Here is an 18,466-nt window from a genome sequence, read left to right on the forward strand (position 1 = left end):
CACAAGAACAGTTGGTGTAGGGAGTCATCAGTGACTCCGTAACACCAAACTGAGAACAGTCAGAGAATCACAGAATTGTTGAGGCTGGGAAAGACCTCTTTGGATCCAGCCATCCAAGCAGTTCCTAATCCTGGCAAGCCCGTGCCCATACAGGTACAAACAAGCCCGAGACACGCGCGCAGTCCCCTGCTTTATCAGAGCAGAAACGCAGAATACGTACTCAGTTTCTCTAGGATCTCCTCATCTGTCATCTTGGATTTTTTTCGCTGCCGGTCTGTGTTTCTGTACAAGGTGTTTGTGTTTGAGTTTTCAGGCTGGGGAGTGGTGGCTTCTTTAGCGGGTGCTGGTGCAGCGGCAGGTTCAATTACAGAGCGGGTGTAAATCTGTGACAAGAAATTATTTTCGAGTCAGAAAGGTGGCTTGCAGGGATGTCCCCGAGATCATATTTCACATGAATATCTTTAGGAAGGCGCTGTCTGCCACATCCAGGGCTCTTAAAAGGTTTGGGTTTGCTGTCTACTTCTCAAACTGAATGGGCATAAACAAAAGGCTACTTTCACATGGGTTCATGGCTAGCTGCGTTTTCAATTTTCATTGATTTTCTGAAAGGTGATTAAAACAATAAATACATCTATCCAGGCCCTGAGAGCCTTGTTCCTTGATGCTCTTGTGTTTGCAGGGGTACCAAAATGGCTCTACATGTACCTAAGTGTCTGAATATAAGCAGGGAGCATTTCCCTTTTCTGACCCCGACTGTCCAACTGACTTTCTGAGTGTTTTGAGCTTTAGGAGGTGGCCATTAGGAACTGAGTCCCAGTCCTTCACAGACCCAGCTTCTCCGCACAACACATGGCTGCGCAGCATCCATCTCGTTAAAAGTCTAGTGTGAGCTGTTCATTTACTTATACAGCCTGTGGAGAGGGACAGGTACCTCCAGGGGAGGTTTTTCCTGCGTATCCTGGTGTGAACTGCATCTGATGACCGCTCTCTCCACCAATGACCCGAAGCCTACAAAGACACTGTGAACAAAATTGCTCGCAGTCACGCCAGTGCCATTAAAAAGCACAACGCTGCCTCTCGTTTAAGGGAAATCCATGGTCCCTACCAGAATCACGGGCAACTCAGGACTAAATGTGAAAATTCCAACCAGATTTTCCTGGTGTCAGTGGCTTGGCTGAAGCACTGTCATTGCAGGACTCCAGCCTTCAGAGTCTTCATCCACGACTGCCAAGTGCTGTGTGATCAGAAACACGCAGCTCGGAATCCCACTGAAGACAGCGCTTACTGAAAGCTGGGACTTACGGATTTCGTGTGTTCAGGCCGTGGTGCGATAACAGGGGGAGGTTCATTGTCGTCTTCCTCTTCTTCATCATCTTCATCCTCTTCTTCAGAAACTGAGGGAGCTAGCGGGGGTTCTGATGCTGTTTTTGTGCTCTGCGGACAAACAGACAGTAGTGACAGTCATCATTTCGGCACTTGGGAGGTTTGAGAATTACAGACAAGTTCAGTCTGCTGAGGCAGCACAAACCCACCCAGACAGTCCCACAGGCGTCAGATCTAAGTGACACAGGGCACTGTACACCGTCAAGGTTACGAGGGAGCGTGCTGCTTTGTCAAGCCATCTCGGCGTTTTTTGGTTTTGCTAAAAACAACTAAATCGCTCCCGCGCTTCGTCAAAGTCTTATTTCATAAAATGCAGCGCTTGAACGTTAACGCAAGAAATCACATCGAGGTGCTGGTTAATTGCTTTGGCAATTGTGTCTACAGAAACGGTACCAGTTAATTAAGCTAACAGGTGTCTACCGGCTAGGTTAATTAACACACTTCAACGTGCAAAGCCTCCTTCGTCATCTTGCTGGCAACCTGGGTCTGCAGAGCAAGGCTATTTGACTCTTTGCAATTTTACCTGCGCGGTGATCACACCGCCCGTTTCCACAGCGCGGCGGAAAGGCGAGGGAAGCCTGGCCGAGCAGCTGTCTACACGTAAACTGACGCCTACAGTGCAGATATTTAAAATTTGGTGAGTTTAACTCCCCACTTCCAGCAGTCCCAGCTGCTGCTCAGAGGCAGCTGTGCCCGTATGCACTGGAAAAGCTGTCGGGAAGGCTTACTGTGCGTGCTCTGTCGAACCCCAAACTGCCTTTTAAAGTGTGTTTTTATTAAAGCTAGCAGAAGTGGCATCACCTGAAAATCGGATGTGTCAATACTCAAAGATTATTTTACTTTCATTACACACACTCTCCGCTGTGTAACCAGGAACCTCAAATTAAGTCGCTTCGCACTTGAAAATAAAGACCAAATCCCCATTCAGTCGTTCGCTATTTAATGCACTAACATTAACACTAATAAATCTGGTCAATATTAATGTGGATGTCATGACTACATCGCTGGGATTGCTACGGCAATCCAGTATTAATTAGAGCGGGTGATTACTTAAAACTTTCTTGCAATGGTTTCAGTGAGCTACATATCAATTACTACCTTATTTATATTCAGCTACATATCCAGCTGTGCTAAGGATAAATCATAAAATTTAATAGAAATGGATTCTAAGTTGTTAAAACTAAATTAAAATGGGCTAATTAGACAGTAGTGCATATTGTTGCAAATTACTTATTCCACCGCTAAGAACAGCAAGCAATCTTCTGTCGGCCAAACCAGACTTTCATCTATTTAAAAGTTCTTAAACAGAACGTTAGAAAACAGCTGGTGATGCCTTTTCTGCTGCTGCAAAGACACTACATTTTATGCACATTTATGTACATTTTACGTACTTTTTTTTCAGCCGACAAGGCTGGCACTCTACCACAGCCTGCTCCACGATTTTTAAATGCTATGAAAGGAAAAGGCGACCGGAACACTCACCGAAGGATGGGCTTCTATGTATCCATGGGCGCTTTTATCTGCAACGGGCAAGGGAAAATTAACCAGATGCTGCCATAGAACTGCCTGCTGTGGGGAATCCCACAGAACAAGTAAATCCAAACAGAGGGTATTTTTCTTTCACAACATCCCTCCAGTAGCAAGAGTTATTTTACATAGCAAGCAAGGTAACAGGACAATATACTAGGGTGGGTTGTTTTTTTTTCCTGCGCTTTCTTCTGTCTATTTTTTGCCCTGTTTTGCCAATAAATAGAATAAACAGAAATTTGGTTCAAAAGATGCAAATTGTTCTTTAAAAGCCAATACTTCTATTCTGCCCACGAGCTGAAGCAGCTTTTTGGTTTTGGTTTGTTTTTTTTCCTTTTAATAAACTGCATGCATTGATTCTCTTCAGCCAAAAGCTTCCCCCCCTTAGCTGTGGCAGCTCTATTCTGACGTAGCGCAGCCCCAGCTCCTGAGTTCAGGGGCACACACTACCCGTTTTTGCATTTCGTCACAAAAGCAATTGCTATTTTAGCCAACATTAAGGGTCAAGTTAGACAGTCCCAATCTTTTAATTACGGAACTCGGGAAAGAAGATGCTTTCCCTCAACAGAAGAGAAATGTTAGCAGATTCTGGAGATAACCAGAGTTTTTAGAAAGACTTCTGAGAAGCTCTCCCAGTCTGAACTGCGGAAGTGCTACCGGTTGAAGCAGCAAACTGAGGAAATTACAGACTATCACGTGCAGGGAACTCAATCACTGCAGCGTAAATTCCAAATGGTGTCTGCGCCCTGTTGGACAGAGACACCCCTTATTAGCTGAAGGTGTTGACATAAGCGTTACCGAACTAATGGGATCTTAATTGTGCTTTCCTTTAAAAATCGACTCAGTTACAAGGAATAGCAAAAGATACGAAAGCCAGACAGGCTGCACTTAGGAAAAACTTTCGCTTACTTGCTAGATGTGTCACTAGTCAGTTTGTCTAGCAAAAAAAAAAAGGAAAGAATGGGCCAAAGAAAAAAAAAACCTGCAGCACAGACTTGCTACCTCATTTTTGCAGCCCTACGCCACAATTCTGCAGACTGGACACAACCAAGGGACAAATGCCTAAATCATGAGGATCTGCTCGGAATGAGCGTGCTACGGAGAGTGCTCTGGGCACTGACGCCTTCCTTCTCATCCTCTGCGGCAACGCTCCTCTCACATCACACCAGCAGTCGTTCTGGATCTGCTTGTGGATGTGGTGAGTTGACCCCGGCTGGACACCAGGGGCCCACCAGAGCTTCTCTGTCCCTGTCCTTCCTCAGTTGGACACAGGAGAGAAAAATACGACGACGGGCTTGTAGGTTGAGATAAGGGCAGGGAGATCACTCAGCAATTATCATCATGGGCAAAACAGACAGGATTTGGGGAAATTAGTTTAATTTAGTGCCCATCAAATCAGAGTAAGGTAATCAGAAATAAAACCAAATCTTAAAAACATCTTGCTCCAACTCCTCCCTTCTTTCCAGGCTTAACTTCATCCCCAACTTCCCTAACTTCTCCCCCTGGGCAGTGCAGGGGGATGGGGAATGGGGGTTGTGGCCAGTTCATCACATGTTGTCTCTGCCGCTTCTTCCTCCTCACACTCTTCCTCTTGCTCCAGCACGGGGCTCCTCCCATGGGAGACAGTTCTCCACCAACTCCTCTGTTGTGAATCCTTCCACGGGCTGCAATTCTTCACAAACTGCTCCAGCGTGGGTCCTTTCCATGGGGTCACAAGTCCTGCCAGAAGCCCAGGCCAGCTCTTCACAGGGTCACAGCCTCCTCTGGGCATCCACCTGCTCTGGTGTGAGATCCTCTGTGGGCTGCAGGTGGGTATCTGCGCCACCATGGACTTCCACGGGCTGCAGAAGCACAGCCTGCCTCACCATGGTCTTCATCACGGGCTGCAGAGGAATCTCTCCTCCGGAGCACCTCCTCCTCCTCCTTCTTCGCTGGTCTCCGTGTCTGCAGGGTTGTTTCTCTCACACATTTTAACTCCTCCTGTCTGGCTGCTGTTGCGCAGCAGTTTTTCACCCTTTTAAAAATACATTACCCCAGAGGGGCTACCACCACCACTGATGGCCTTGGCCAGTGGTGGGTCCACCTTGGAGCCGGCCGGCGTTGGCTCGATGGGGCATAGGGGAAGCTTCTGGCAGCTTCTCACAGAAGACACCCCCCTAGAACCCCCCTACCACAACCTTGCCCTGCAAATACAGTGAATTTATGCATAACAACCTGATCTTCTCTACAGCTAAGGCCAAAAAATCCTTGAAAATTGTCCTCCATCAAAAAGTATCACAAAAAAACCCTCACTGTCCATAACCTGTTGCTCAACAGATCCAAGAGTAAGTCATAAAATACACAAAAGAAGAACACCCTGGACCTCAATCTGAACACTGCCAAGGAATGAGGATGCAAAGAAACAAAAGTAAACTAATGCTCCTGATTAAAAAAAACCCTAATAATTGTTCCATCTAGCATCTTATTTCATTTTAAATACAAGCGGCAAACAAAAATTAAAAATCAGTTTCAATGACATTTAGGGGACAAAAGGAGAAAGATATTTCATCTCAGGGGCATCCTACAAAGTGGAAATTTTTTACGGTTGCTTCTTGACCACTTGAACGTCGAACTTCAGTCTGACTCGTTTTGGGGCCCGACATTGTCCTCTTTGCAGCGAGATGTCAACTTACCTCCTGACGTAAAGCTCATGTATTTCTGGTTGTTAACTGTTTCTTTGGAATCGTAAAATTTGAGAACATCTAGGACAGCTTGTGGGTTCTTCTTCTGCTCCAGTTTTGTGATGTTGGAGGTCTGTAGTAGCCTGGCCCATTGCTCCGGAATGCCCTGTAGACATCAAGTGGAAAGAATGTGGATTTAGAATATTTAACAGCTGCAGCCTCACAGATCTTTTTTACCAAGATCCCATGCTGCCTGCAAGATTACTTTCAGAAATTTTGATTGACACTTTACAATTAAAATTAGGAGCTTATACATCAGATGCAATCATTCTCTTCTCTATGAAAATACAGAGCCAAAACCAGGATCCAACTTCAAAAAGAAAAGAAAGTTATGACTGTGATAGGAAAAAAAGTGCATGAAACTCATCTTTAAATCAACTCTGCTCTTCCATGGAATAATGATTTAAGGATTAGCTTGTTTTCCTGGTGATTCAGTGCAGACATAACAAGACTATTCTATATTTGTGGACAACACAGTGTATTTTAGGAGCTTTACACTGGATTTTTAATGCTTAGTAACGCAAACACGTTTGGCTGAAATGATCACTGCTCTCTGATTCAAAGGTAAACCCCACCCTGATAGAATTAATTTTCAGCATAGCAGGGAATGCTGCGGGGTTAAGAATCTGCACTGAAATGCTCTAAATCGTAACGCTGACTTGTACCACTGCTGCTAAGGATGTCTCTTTTTTTCGACCTCCTGCAGATTCTCTGCTGTAACTATACAGAAACCAGCGACTCCGAAAACAGGTTGAGAGCGCCAAAGCCTTGCACGAATCCTCGGACATCTTACAAGGGAGGGTGGCATTTGAAAAAAAAAAATCGATCCAATTGCTGAAAGCCGCAGCTCCGCATTGAGATTATATCGATGAAAGATTGCTTTAAATATCCAGTATAATTTCCTAAATTCGAAAGCCTGGAATTTTCCCCATTTACTGCACAGCCAACATCTACCAGGGCTTTACTGAACGAAAAACTACGCCTGAAGGACATTTAAACTCAGCCTCGGTGCCACCCCAGCCTAGGCAAAACGCTTTAATGCAGCGTCTCCCTACGTTCTCCACAAAAACAATGTGTGACATGGGCCTCCAAAGTTTAGGATTAATGAAAAAAAAAAGTGGGATAAGCCAAGCAACAAATCTACTGCACACACATGGACCTGCTGCTGCTGCAGTGCTATGACATCTCAAAGAAGCATTGGGATGCAAGAATTCTTTTGGGCCTGTGACGCACCTCTGGGAGCTTCCCTGTGCACATCTGTGAGCCATAGAGATCTGGCTGTAATGGACGTAAATAAAGAAAGAAAAGAAAGTTAAAACAGAATGTGGGACAACTCAGAAGGTGGTAGGAGGAAACCGATGGGCCGGAATGGGCAAGTCCCATCTCAAATGGGAGTTATGAGGCAGGTACCAAAGAGATTAGGTGATGGGCAGGTTTCGGGAAGGCAGGCTTAGGGAAACAGAAAAATCACAACTGTTCCAAAGTTTGGAAGCATCATTCCCCCTCCTCTGTTTTTTTCAACCCCTCATAAAAATACATTACTGAGGATTAACAGCAAGCGACGGGAAAAATTACCTGTGGTTTTTGGTTTGGGGGATTTTTTGGCTAAAAAAATGAAATAACAGAGAAAGATCGGGGTTTTTGCTGTTTGTCTAGTTTTGAAAGCCAGGTTGGTGTGTTTCAGTGGCTCTAACACAAGTTTTTCCCAATGGTTTTCCAGCCCCAAGATCACAATTGGCCAGTGCATGAGTCAACAAAGCTGGTCCAACTCAGATTTCACACTGGGAGGTTGCAAATTGTCATAACGCAAAGAATCTACGTGTGTCAGACTGAAAATCAGGACAATTCTAAAGAAATGCTTGACTGGATTAATGAGGAGCAACTTCTTTAGATCTACAGCCACAACTTTCTCCCACTTGCTAATGGCATAACCTTGAAACTTTAAAAGTTTGGTGCGTGACCACATTTTGCTCCAGACTGGGACCAGGAAACTGTGTCAAAAACGCCCTCCCCAAAGCCCTGCAAACCACGCTCCTTCCTCCATTCAGAAAATTCTTCAAAAAAAGAAAGAAAAAAAAAAAGTCAACATAAAGCTCTAGCAGCATGCTCCCACCCAACAGCTTCCAACCAATTTTCTTTGGAGCTTTAAAAGTCCGACTTCTTTAGCAAATGTGGTTGCTCCAAGCACAGTGAAATGGAGTTTTATGGTCATGAGCAATGACCCAGCCTGAAAGGTGAAGCTCGGGAGCCCATGCAGCTTTGATTTGAGATGCAACCACCAGCAATCAGGGAACGCAGCTCGGGGAGGGGACCGCTGGGTGTCAGAAAACGGCCCGATGCATCGCACGAAACCAGCGGGGCAGACGCTATCGGCGTGACAAGTGTAATAATTCGAAATGGAAAAAACCCCACTCAAATATCTGCATGTTTACCGGACATTCCCGCAGCACTTCCAAACTTTTGAAAGAGACAGACAGCGTGATCACCGGGCAGTGGGGATACCGGCACACGGCACGGCTCGTGGCAGCCCCTCCGGCAGGACACACTTACCACACCACTGCTCAGCTGATACACGGGTTGTATCCAGGGTGGGACAAATCAAACGTGCCTAACGTAACGCAGGATGTCACGCTCTGACTGACGCTGTGCTCCAGGAGGGACTGAAGCGGTAAGTCCTGCGCTGGCAAGCGGCACGGGGGAGGTCCCCTGTCCCTTCGGTTTGGTTTGACTCAGTTAGAGCCTTCCTGAGCTGCAGCGCTGCGCTTAGAATCATAGAATAGTTTCAGCTGGAAGAGACCTAGAAGATGATCGAGTCCAGCCTTTGTCCCAGCCCTATCAACCCACTAATCCAGGTCCCCCAACGCAACATCCACCCGTCTCTTAAACCCCTCCAGGGACGGTGACACAGCCTCCTCCCTGGGCAGCCCGTGCCACCAGCCGACAGCCCTTTCAGTAGGGAACTTCTTCCTAATATCTAACCTGAACCTCCCCTGGTGCAATTTAAATCCATTTCGCCTCGTCCTGTCACTCTCCACAAGGGAGAACAGACCAACCCCTGCCTCTCTACACCATCCCTTCAGGTAGTGGTAGAGAGCGATGAGGTCTCCCCTCAATCTCCTCCAGGCTCAACAGCCCCAGACCCCTCAGCCTTTCCTCATACGACTTGTGTTCTAAGCCCTTTCCCAGCTTCCACGCTTTAGGAACAACTATTATTGTAGAAAAACTGTGTAACTGCGAAACAGCAGCCACCTAATGTCCATTATTAAAAAAGAAATTGTGCCATAGCGGTAAAGCTGGGCACACTTTGCCATATGCCACCACTCTGTGGTACAAGAGGTCAGGACCTGTGCTGGTGGCATCTGACACCAAAAAACCTCTGATGCTAGAGACTGTTTTTACACACTGGATAAGAGTAACATTCAAACTGATCCAATCCGTGATCTCTGAAGTTCTGATAAAGAGTGGTTGTGCTTAGAAGTGTGTCAACCTCGATGTCCCTCCCTTTTGCTCCAGCTGGCAGGGACGTGAAACTATCTGGGACCTTCCTCACCACCAGTCTGTGAGAGAACCTACCAGTGTGACCCATCGTAACGGGAAAGTTGCTGATCAAAACTGACCACGTCTGGGCTTTTTACACGAGCATTTAATCAAGCCTTAAGGGTTTGGCACAGAATAAATTCTGAAGTAAGATTCTGTAAGTGACATCTATTTCAAAAAGGCTAATTAACTCGTCTGCATATTTTAAACATAGCTGTATTTCCTAATTATTAAGGATAATTCAATTTCACTACTCCTTTGAAGACACGCTGTCATTAAATGGGTATTTTTTTCTCTTCTATTGTTATTGTTGTTATTACTCTTGCTACTGCTACATATAGAAAGTTTCCAGCTTTCTGAAATGTTTTTGACAAACAGTAAGCAGCGATCCAAGTAAAAAAAACCCTTGATGATATCGCATTTAGGGCTCAAATTCTCAAAATGAACCGTCCTTTGTGCAGGCAAATGATTTGTCCCATCCTGTTTGGTGTATGCAGCCAGTCTGGACGAGCACACGTCACAGTTTGACGCAGGGTGAGAACACAGTCTGACCGCTCAGCTCACAGCGCACTGCTGCTGGCACGGGGACTCGCTAACGTCCCCTCTCACCGCCACAGCTCCAACAAATGCCAAGTTACTGCCACCTCAGCTTTAAGGATTAATGGTTTCACCACCTAACTAGCAGTCTTGAGAGAAAAGGGTCTGAAGCCACCTACACGCTTTCGAGGAGCTCCCACCAGACGCGTTTTTCCCAACGCTTCATGCACTTTGTCGTGACAGAAGTCGAAAAAGCCGACTGCTCAGTCAGTTATGATCAATGCATAATGGCCAAAAAAAGTTTCCGATCACCTAGTGTATGGATGTGCTTTGAAGGGTATTAACTCAAAATGAACAGATTCCCGCAACGCTGCCACTTTCTGGGTGTCTCCGAGGGCTGTCTGCAGAGCAGCTGGACTTTGTGCTTTTTGCTTTTTACAGCAAAATGTACACGACACATGCTCGTGGGGGCTTTTTTTTTGTAGGTTTTTCCAAAGATGCTGAATAACCAACCCCTGTAGCAGCTCACGGGATGGATAAAAGCATACACCTACATTCTTCCTATTTTTCATTTTCCACAGACACTCTGCTGACAATCCTTGGAGAGAAAAAAAAAAAAAAGCAGCCTGAATCAGAAGTGAAACACTCCAAATCTTAAGCCCAACAAATAAAAGTCTCTTTCTTCACAGCCTGGCTGCTGTCATCTGACGTTTTCTGGCAACAGGAGGTTATTTTACCATCCAGAAACCAGAAGCTCTGGTAAGCACACAACAACACAGCGGTTACTTACTGTGAATTCTCCCGTGACGGCATCAAATCCCACGTGAATGGTGTGTTCGAAGTCTGAAGGAAGAGAGATCTCAGGACGCTCTTTCTCCTTCTTCTTGTTGGCTAGAGGCAAAACGTTAACACGCACTTATTTTCCGCACAGCAGAAACTTTCACAATCAGGTGTACTTGAAATAGTATTTTAGAGGTGGAAAACAAATCAATTAACATTCACCTTACTTGGCAAACAGACCCAAGCTAATACAGCACCAGCCTGTCAAGCCCTGTTTGGGAAGGTCTAGAAGGTGTTATTTCTTTTTTTCTTTCTTCCAGTCAGTGTCACAGCTGCCAAAACAAGCTCTTCATGAAGTCGCCTTCTTAACGATCTCTAACCAGGATGGTTTCTATTATCAGTTCTTTTTTTTATCAGGGTTTTGTATCTAGCAACTAATTCCTGTTTGACTTTGCCCCCTGCAGATGTAAAACACCCAGGACACACGCATTCACGTCTTTCTGCATGTGTGTCTTTTCTCCAACATGCTTTGAACCCGTCAAACTCAACCAAATCAGAGAGGAGAGTGTCTTTTATTTTAATATAACCAGGTTCCTACAAGTTCTGTGAAAGCAGGCAGCTCAGGAGAAGACGAAAATCCTATTTCCATCTTTCCTCCGAGTTAAAGGCTGAAGCAGCAGCTCGGTGTTAGAAACCCCAGAGCCTGCACAGCGATAAAATCCCCAAAATGCCATGAGAAAAGCTTCATCTGAGCTCTCAATGAACTAAGACACAAACCCCGGGCTTTACTAGTCACCAGGAATTCTTTGATTTTAAATTACTGCACCAGTATTCACAGAGTGAGGAGCATCTCAGTGAAGGAGACAGACTTGGAAGTCAGTCCATCCGCCTACGTTTCTCATCCCCCTCCCATCTTAAGACCTTTTGAAAGTAGCATCCCTTGCAGTCATCCATCTCCTGTGCTTTTTACTAGCGACAAATCTCACTTCAGCCCAGTTTTATCGACCCTAATAAAGAAGGAACAGAATAAAGGCTGAGAGAAGCTGCCTTCACTCCGATGGATCAAGAATTCACGTTCGACAGAGATTTTCTCTGAAAAATGGTGACAATAATGCCAGTTCTGGACAACTCCCAAACACTCAGATAAACACAGCGTAAACTCGCATTCAAACATCTATCCTGCTGGCAGGTACCTGAAATATTTGGCTTCCCTAGAGAACCAGAACGCTGCAAGACTAACTACTACGTGATTGAATAAGACAGTCCAGAGCTATCTGTAGGATCTTCTCCAGTGCCAGTGGTTTATCTGTAACAGCCGAGAGGGGAACTGCCATTCTACCCAACCCATTTGTCATTTTGGTGGAAAAATGACAAGCTAATGGCTGGAACAGAACAAATATTACAGAGCTCGTTTGCAGTAGGAGAGAGTTATTAACACAAACTCAGGAAACAGGGCACGCGGAAAGCGCTCATTAGAATCCAAAAAAAAAGCCACATCATGTCACATCTTTACAGAAAGCGTTCTGCACCCCAGGATCCCACCTTACTTCTTAACAGTTTCATGTGTCTCTGGTTTACGTTTGCCCCATCGCGGTCCCGAGCAAGCTTGCTCTGTGGATCTGATGTGGCTTCACACCAAGAGTTGTGAGAAGCCCAGAGACACACGAGAGGTTTGCGCCTCTCACAATGGGACTCTACGTCAGGATCTCTAAAGGCCAATGTATTATTATTTATTAATACAACATGAAAATAAATACACGCGCAGCAAAACCAGCTGGATCCAAAGACAATTTTGCGCGTGGAAAAGCAAGCGCCCCCTCTTCTACCAATATCAACCAGGACGCAGCTTTGCAAAATCTATTTTCTGCCACATCGGTCTTCTAACACAAAGCATCACTATGCCCAGGGACTTTTTATTAATATTCTCCTTCGGTGTTTCAGTATTATGCTTGTCACACCTCGGGTCTCATCCCAAGGCTGAACTCACCACGGAGCAGCACCTTCCCAGCCTGGCTCTGTCTTTGCTCACACACGGTAAATCCACGAGGCCTCTGCTCTTCCTAATTAGAGTATTTTGGATGTTTCTAATCCTTTCTCTGCGATATTGCATTTATCCTCATTAAATAATTAACTGTCACCTTTTCTCTGTACTGCAATCTTAACTGATGAGTTATTTTCATTCAGCAAAGATGGCAGCAATATATCAAATACAAACGCAAAGGCTTTTCCCCCTTCTTTTATCTCTAAGGTGGTGATGTTTAATTTTTCGGATAGAAGTTGCCAGTTATGTCATCTCTGTTCTGCATGTATAACTTTTTATTGCAGATAATAAAACTGGCTTCTCCTACCTCATCACTTGCAAGCAAATGCAGTGAAAATTAGATTTGAAGGATCATCAAACCCACTTCAAAGCAACACTCAAATTTAGAAAGGAAATAAGGCGTTACAAAAAATGTTCCATCGAAAGCAACACTTGTCCATTCCAGGCCTCATTCCAAAATATTTGACTTGTCTGCTTCACAGATCTTTGCCTACGAGACTGTGGCTATTAACACCTATGGTCCAAATACTGATAAACCTTAAAATAAATACACATTTAAACATCTCCTTGCAAGACACTCACCCCACCCCAGTCTAAAAACTGTGACATTTCTGGCTCAGATCGCTGCTGTTTCACATAAGCTGGCAAAAGGACGTGAGGAGGCCAATGACTGACTGGATTCAAGGGTTTTACACGGGACATTTCTACTCGATTTTCTTACAACCGTCCCTCACAACACGTTCCTGCTGCCCAGCACTCAGCCACGACAGCCACCCACACTGTCCCAGCAACTCTGACAGATTAAAAGAGAGCAAGGAAAGAGTTTTCTGTCTTCCATAGCCTGCATCATCATCATCATCACCGTTATGTTAAAAGAGCAGTGGTCTGGCAGGAAAACTCAGCTAAGTGACAGCTCTTCTCCAGAGAGGGAGGAAGTTTATGACTTCAGGCTTACGCCCTCCTGTTTGCTTACGCCCTCCTGTTTGCTCTCCTCCTCTTCATCTCATGCTACTCTTTCCTCCATCCCCTCCCCCTTCCATTGTCACTCACACTGTCCTCCCATCCTCCTTCCATCTCTGCTCCTCCTGTCCTTCCCCACAGCTTTGCTCTTTTCCTTCTCCTCCATCAATCCTAACCCCGCTGGGTTTTCCTCCTTCCCTCTGTTCTTGTTTTTCTCTAAAGGACTGAAGGCCAGACTCCGCTCCCATCCGCAGCGAAGTGACACCCACGTGACACTGGAAACTCATTTCAGTTGTGTGCCTTGGCTTCCTGCCCTCAGAAGACAGGGTGCATCACCCCAGAAGATGAGGATGAGAGGAACTACCCCAAGGTGTTCAAAAATGTGCAGATGTGGCACTTCAGGATGTAATTTAGTGGTCATGGGAATGCTGGGTTGACGGTTGGACTAGATGATCTTAGAGGTTTTTTCCAACCTTATTGATTCCAAGGAACACAAGGAGGTGAGGAGCCGTCAGTGGCTTCCTAAAACAAGGTTTACAACACAGACAGGCTCAAACCTTGACTGAAAACCCTACACTCCGACAGAGGAACAACTGTGAAAGATTCCCATTCCGCGAGCACAGCACTCCTGGTGCCCTGGAGAGAACATCAAGTAGCACATCCAGCCCACCCATCCCGCGAGGAAAATACCTTTTGAAAGGTATTTCCATACATCATTATAAAGTAATCTCTCTAAAGATTAGAAAAGCTTAGTCAAAACTTTGTAACACCAACGGTAGGGACAAGCAGCAGTCGTTCTGGTTTCGAAAGAACAGCAACTTTCACTACAAAACTGGGAAGGCGTCCATGAGGGAAGTTTGCAGTTCTTCCAAGGAACCTCACAAAAAAGATTCAACAGCTTATGGACACGTCACTGTGCCATGTGACATGCTACTTGTTCGTTGGGTTTTGTTAATCAGTTGGGTTTCCACACAAGGTACCGAATATTATTCTATTTACATTCAAAAATAGCATTTTTCTCTCTTCAGTACATAGTGGGAACGCCCATAAACAAGTCAGTAGAAAGCCCTCTAGCAGAGGTGGAGGACAGCTTTGTTGATCTCGGGGTTTGTCCAGTCATTCCGGATATTATCCAGGTGATTATCAAAATCTACGAGCGACTCAAAAGGCAACGAAGTTCCTGCAGGTTTGGGCAGAAACACGGTGCCACAGTGTCTTCTTCACGTTCTGTTTGCCAGCACCAGTGGTGGACTATTAAATCTACAGCTGGGACGCTGCAAAGCGCTGCAGCAGACGAGAGCAGCCCATCCATCACTTTGTGTTTTATAAGCAGGGCTCTCAAAAACATGTCGCTGAGTCTGTGAAGCCCACACAGGCCAGCTGATACCCTGACCCACAAACCAAGCCCGAGATGAAACCACCTCAAGGGGCTTGGCCAGCCAGGCTGAACTTCTTCCATTTATTATTTCGCCCAACAAAATTAAGCTATAAATCTGAAGCTTTCTTTCTCTCACATCACATTTAAAATCACGATACTTGCACGTTTCCTAAGACTGCTCTGACTGGCGGTGAACTATATTTTTAATGTCACTGATCATTTCCAGCAGGGATTGTTTCTGCATCTCCCCGCTTCTGCAGGCATTTCACACAGCACCTCCTACTTCAGAAATATTCCCTCAGAGAAGGATAATGCCATCCTGCTGGCAGCCAGGGGAAGAAGCGACCCAGCCCCTTGCAGGAATTAAACGAGCTGGGAGAGATTTTAATTTTGGCCTTTAAAAAGAATCAATTGAAAATTAATTTTCTTCCTTGAAGGGGACTTTTTGTGAAGCGCTCTGCCGAGTGAACCAGCCAGGTCTTCCTGAGGAATTGCCCCATCCGCTCACAGGCTTTGCATGAGAAGAGTCATCAGGACTGACCCTGACCAAGGCTAAAACTGTGCCTTCCACTGCTGTCTGGAAGGAGTTTTGGCCTCACACTACCTCCAACTGCTGTGGAAGAGACTCGTGAAAGGGGCAGCCAAGCAGCGCGGCTGAGCTGGAGCTGTGAGAGAAGGAGCTCTGAGCTCTCCCCGGAGGAAGAGCGAAGCACACGGAAGGCAGAATCCCCCTGGAAATCTGCCTGGAATTCGTGCTGCTGACCACAACCCTTTGAGCCCAGTGTTTCAGTCCGTCTCACTGCCCACTTATCTAGACTGTACTCCACCAGTTGGTCTGCGAGGACACCCCGGGAGAACACCTTACCAAAGCAGAAATTAATTCTGTAAATACACAAGTTCCCAACGCACTCCCTTCTGCAAACGGTTTTCAAATAATGGAACTGAAATACGTGTTTAAAAAAACCTCTCTTGCTCTAACCACACCCAGCAGGTTTCAAACCAAGCCATTCTACATCCATCCTCACTGCAGAGGTCACATGCAAAAAATGCCTTGCTCCTGTTCCTGGCATATAAGTGCTTTTTTTAAAAAAAAACAACCCCAAAGGTGTCAGGCACATTGCCTCCTCACTTCTGCAAACATATTTTCAAAAGCACGCAATGCCACCTCTGTTTTTCTTGCAAACGCGAAGCAAAATCCAAAGGAAAGGGTTCCCCAGCTTAATGATAAAGTTATTTTTAAAAGGCAAGTCGCACGATGTGTGCGTGTTATACTGGCTTTTCGTAGACAAGAAAGCAACCAACTGACCACCTCCTCCTCTTCTGAAACATCTTACTAGAGCAACTGCAACAGAGAGCTTTGGAAGGACTTCACCACGCTCTGCAACTTAAAACAGAAAGAAAACGGCGGCGGAAAGTAAACGCGGCACTCAACGACCGACCGCGGCAGAGCCACCCGCTCGCGCTGCTGATACTTTACTTTTATCCCCTCCTCCTGGGAAGATGGAGCGGAGCCGGGCTTTCTTGTTCTTCTCCTCGGGGGCCATGGGGAGCGGTTTGGAGCTGTGGTTTAGCGCTGAAGAGTCGCGGTTGTTGCTGTTCATTCTCAACGGCGGGGCTGGAGGTTTCTCTTCAATATCCAGACTATCGGACATCTTCAGCAGCCCTCACAGCCTCCTGTAAAAAAGCAGAATAAAAAAAACTCAACCCTGTCAAGTCAGGATGCTGGTGTCCTGGGGAGGAAAGAGGACAAGGAAAGCCTTCTGGTGGAATAGGAAAGCCTCTCTATCAGAAGGTGGCTCTGAATAAGGTTACTGCCCGGCGCTAGAAATAAACGCAGTGGCCAATTCCTAAAAATCACAGAATCACTCAGGTTGGAAAAGATCCTTAGGATCATCGAGTCCAACCAGTCGCCGTGTTACCAGTAAAATAAAGCGCTTTTTTTTAATCCCCGTTGAAGGGTTTTTCTATGTTTTTATTTCCATTTTTTCCTGTAGTTGTTTACAATGTAAATTTTCGTCTAAAACCAGATTTCCAAAGTAAAATTTAAACCATTTCCTGAAATTCCCCGGCATCACAGCAAAGCAGTGGGGTGCTTGGCGGGGGGATACGGACAGCAAGCATCAAGATCTCTGTGCCCTCCCCATTCTGCACTTGGGGAGGTTTTAGTTAGGGGAGTGTGGGACTTTAAAAGGAATGACCTTCCCAAAGGAAATTCATTCAGAAACACCAATTAAAAAAAAGCAAAACACTATCTCCCTTGCACATAAAAATGAGCCATATGTTCGCTTTCAGAATCAAGCAAAACGTGAGCAGAAAAATGATGATATCCTAAAAACAGTTCAAGCCTTCCTCTTTCTGACTGTTACCTGCAGGGCTGTTTGTGGCGCAGCTCTGAAGAACGGCACCACAAAGCGCCAGGTGTGGCTGCTCAGCAAGGACTGGCCAGTGTAGGGATGATTAAAGAAAAAAAAAATACTTAGAAATTCTTACAAAACTTTTTTAAGTTGGGAAAACAGAAGGCAGGTAAGACTTTTCAAATTCCCGATCTGTCCAGTGTAGTTTAAACATTTCAAATTCAAGTCTGGCTTAAGCAGCTGGTTTAGCAAACAAGCAGCACTTGGTAAAACAAACTATTTCAAGACCTGAAAACAGAGCATGATTTCCGACAGCTCAGGTGTGATGTGGGCTATACTGAGCATTTTTAAAGGTTACAATTCCACAGGCACCTTGCCTTCCAATCCCCTAAAATCAACAGGGCTTCTTTAACAGAAGGCACGTGCAAGCCCCTGAGCACAGGCTCTGGATCTCTCCTTGTTCTTACAGCCTCCGAGTTATTGCGGTCATCAGCTACTCTCTTAAATTTAAACTGATGTGACTTATGTTTTTCAGCTGGGGAAGTCGGAGGGTTGGGTGTTTGGGTTTTTTTCAGTAGTACCAGCCAAACCTGGTGACCGTCACTTACGCCAAGAGGTCCTGAAGCTCAGCTGGTAAGAGCCTTTGGTCAGGTAAAGCGGCCGTGGTTGAGGGGTTTGGGGATTGTTCAGTGGTTGTTTTTTAAAAACTGAGGTTAACAGAATCACAGAACTGTTGAGGCTGGAAAAGACTTCTGAGATCATCAAGTCCAGCCTATGACCCAACACTATCACACGGGCCAGACCACATTTTCACAAATGCATTTATTCTGATACTGCTGGAATTCTGCCAGGATTTCCAGCTGATATATGACTAGGAGACAGCCAAACCCACATTGCCTTAACTGACAATGTCTTCCATGTAAAACATTAAATGACCAACTGAAACATTTGGAGACATTCACTCTAGAGTGTTTTTCACGATGTGGGCATTTTACTCTTTGCTACCATTTTCAAATTACCACACATCAAACGATCGCTCTTCTTTTTTTAATTACTTGACTTACATTTTTAATTTCATCTAAACGAGATCCCAAAATGCCAGATCTGTTATTCAAAGCATCTGCCCATCAACAAGAACAATAAACGAAAATATCCCACCACATCCCTGTTCTGCATTGGTCACTGAGTCCACAAAGTGGGGGTTCCTGAACATCTGGATCCCCAAAAGATTCCAGGGACCCACCCCAGG

The 18,466-nt window shown here is 45.5% G+C and overlaps 1 protein-coding gene across 3 annotated transcripts in view; it reads right to left on the reverse strand.

Moving 5' to 3' along the window:
- LOC104280401 (serine/threonine-protein kinase PAK 3) overlaps window positions 1–16,540 on the reverse strand; it is a 35,050-nt gene extending 18,510 nt beyond the window's left edge. Inside the window, exons 1-7 of one of the 3 annotated variants that reach the window (XM_009878039.1) lie at window positions 16,341–16,515; window positions 10,495–10,595; window positions 6,864–6,908; window positions 5,583–5,736; window positions 2,866–2,903; window positions 1,303–1,434; window positions 221–383 (exon numbers count right to left, since the gene is read on the reverse strand). In XM_009878039.1, coding sequence (XP_009876341.1) covers window positions 221–383; window positions 1,303–1,434; window positions 2,866–2,903; window positions 5,583–5,736; window positions 6,864–6,908; window positions 10,495–10,595; window positions 16,341–16,515 — 808 coding nt within the window. Of the gene's footprint in view, window positions 1–220; window positions 384–1,302; window positions 1,435–2,865; window positions 2,904–4,775; window positions 4,782–5,550; window positions 5,737–6,863; window positions 6,909–10,494; window positions 10,596–16,340 lie in introns of all 3 variants that reach the window. The other 2 variants (XM_009878040.1, XM_009878043.1) reach the window with 2 other exon arrangements.
- Window positions 16,541–18,466: the final 1,926 nt, after the last annotated feature.

This window comes from Apaloderma vittatum, unplaced genomic scaffold (genome assembly GCF_000703405.1).
Source record: "Apaloderma vittatum isolate BGI_N311 unplaced genomic scaffold, ASM70340v1 scaffold9581, whole genome shotgun sequence".
Lineage (NCBI taxonomy): Eukaryota > Metazoa > Chordata > Aves > Trogoniformes > Trogonidae > Apaloderma > Apaloderma vittatum.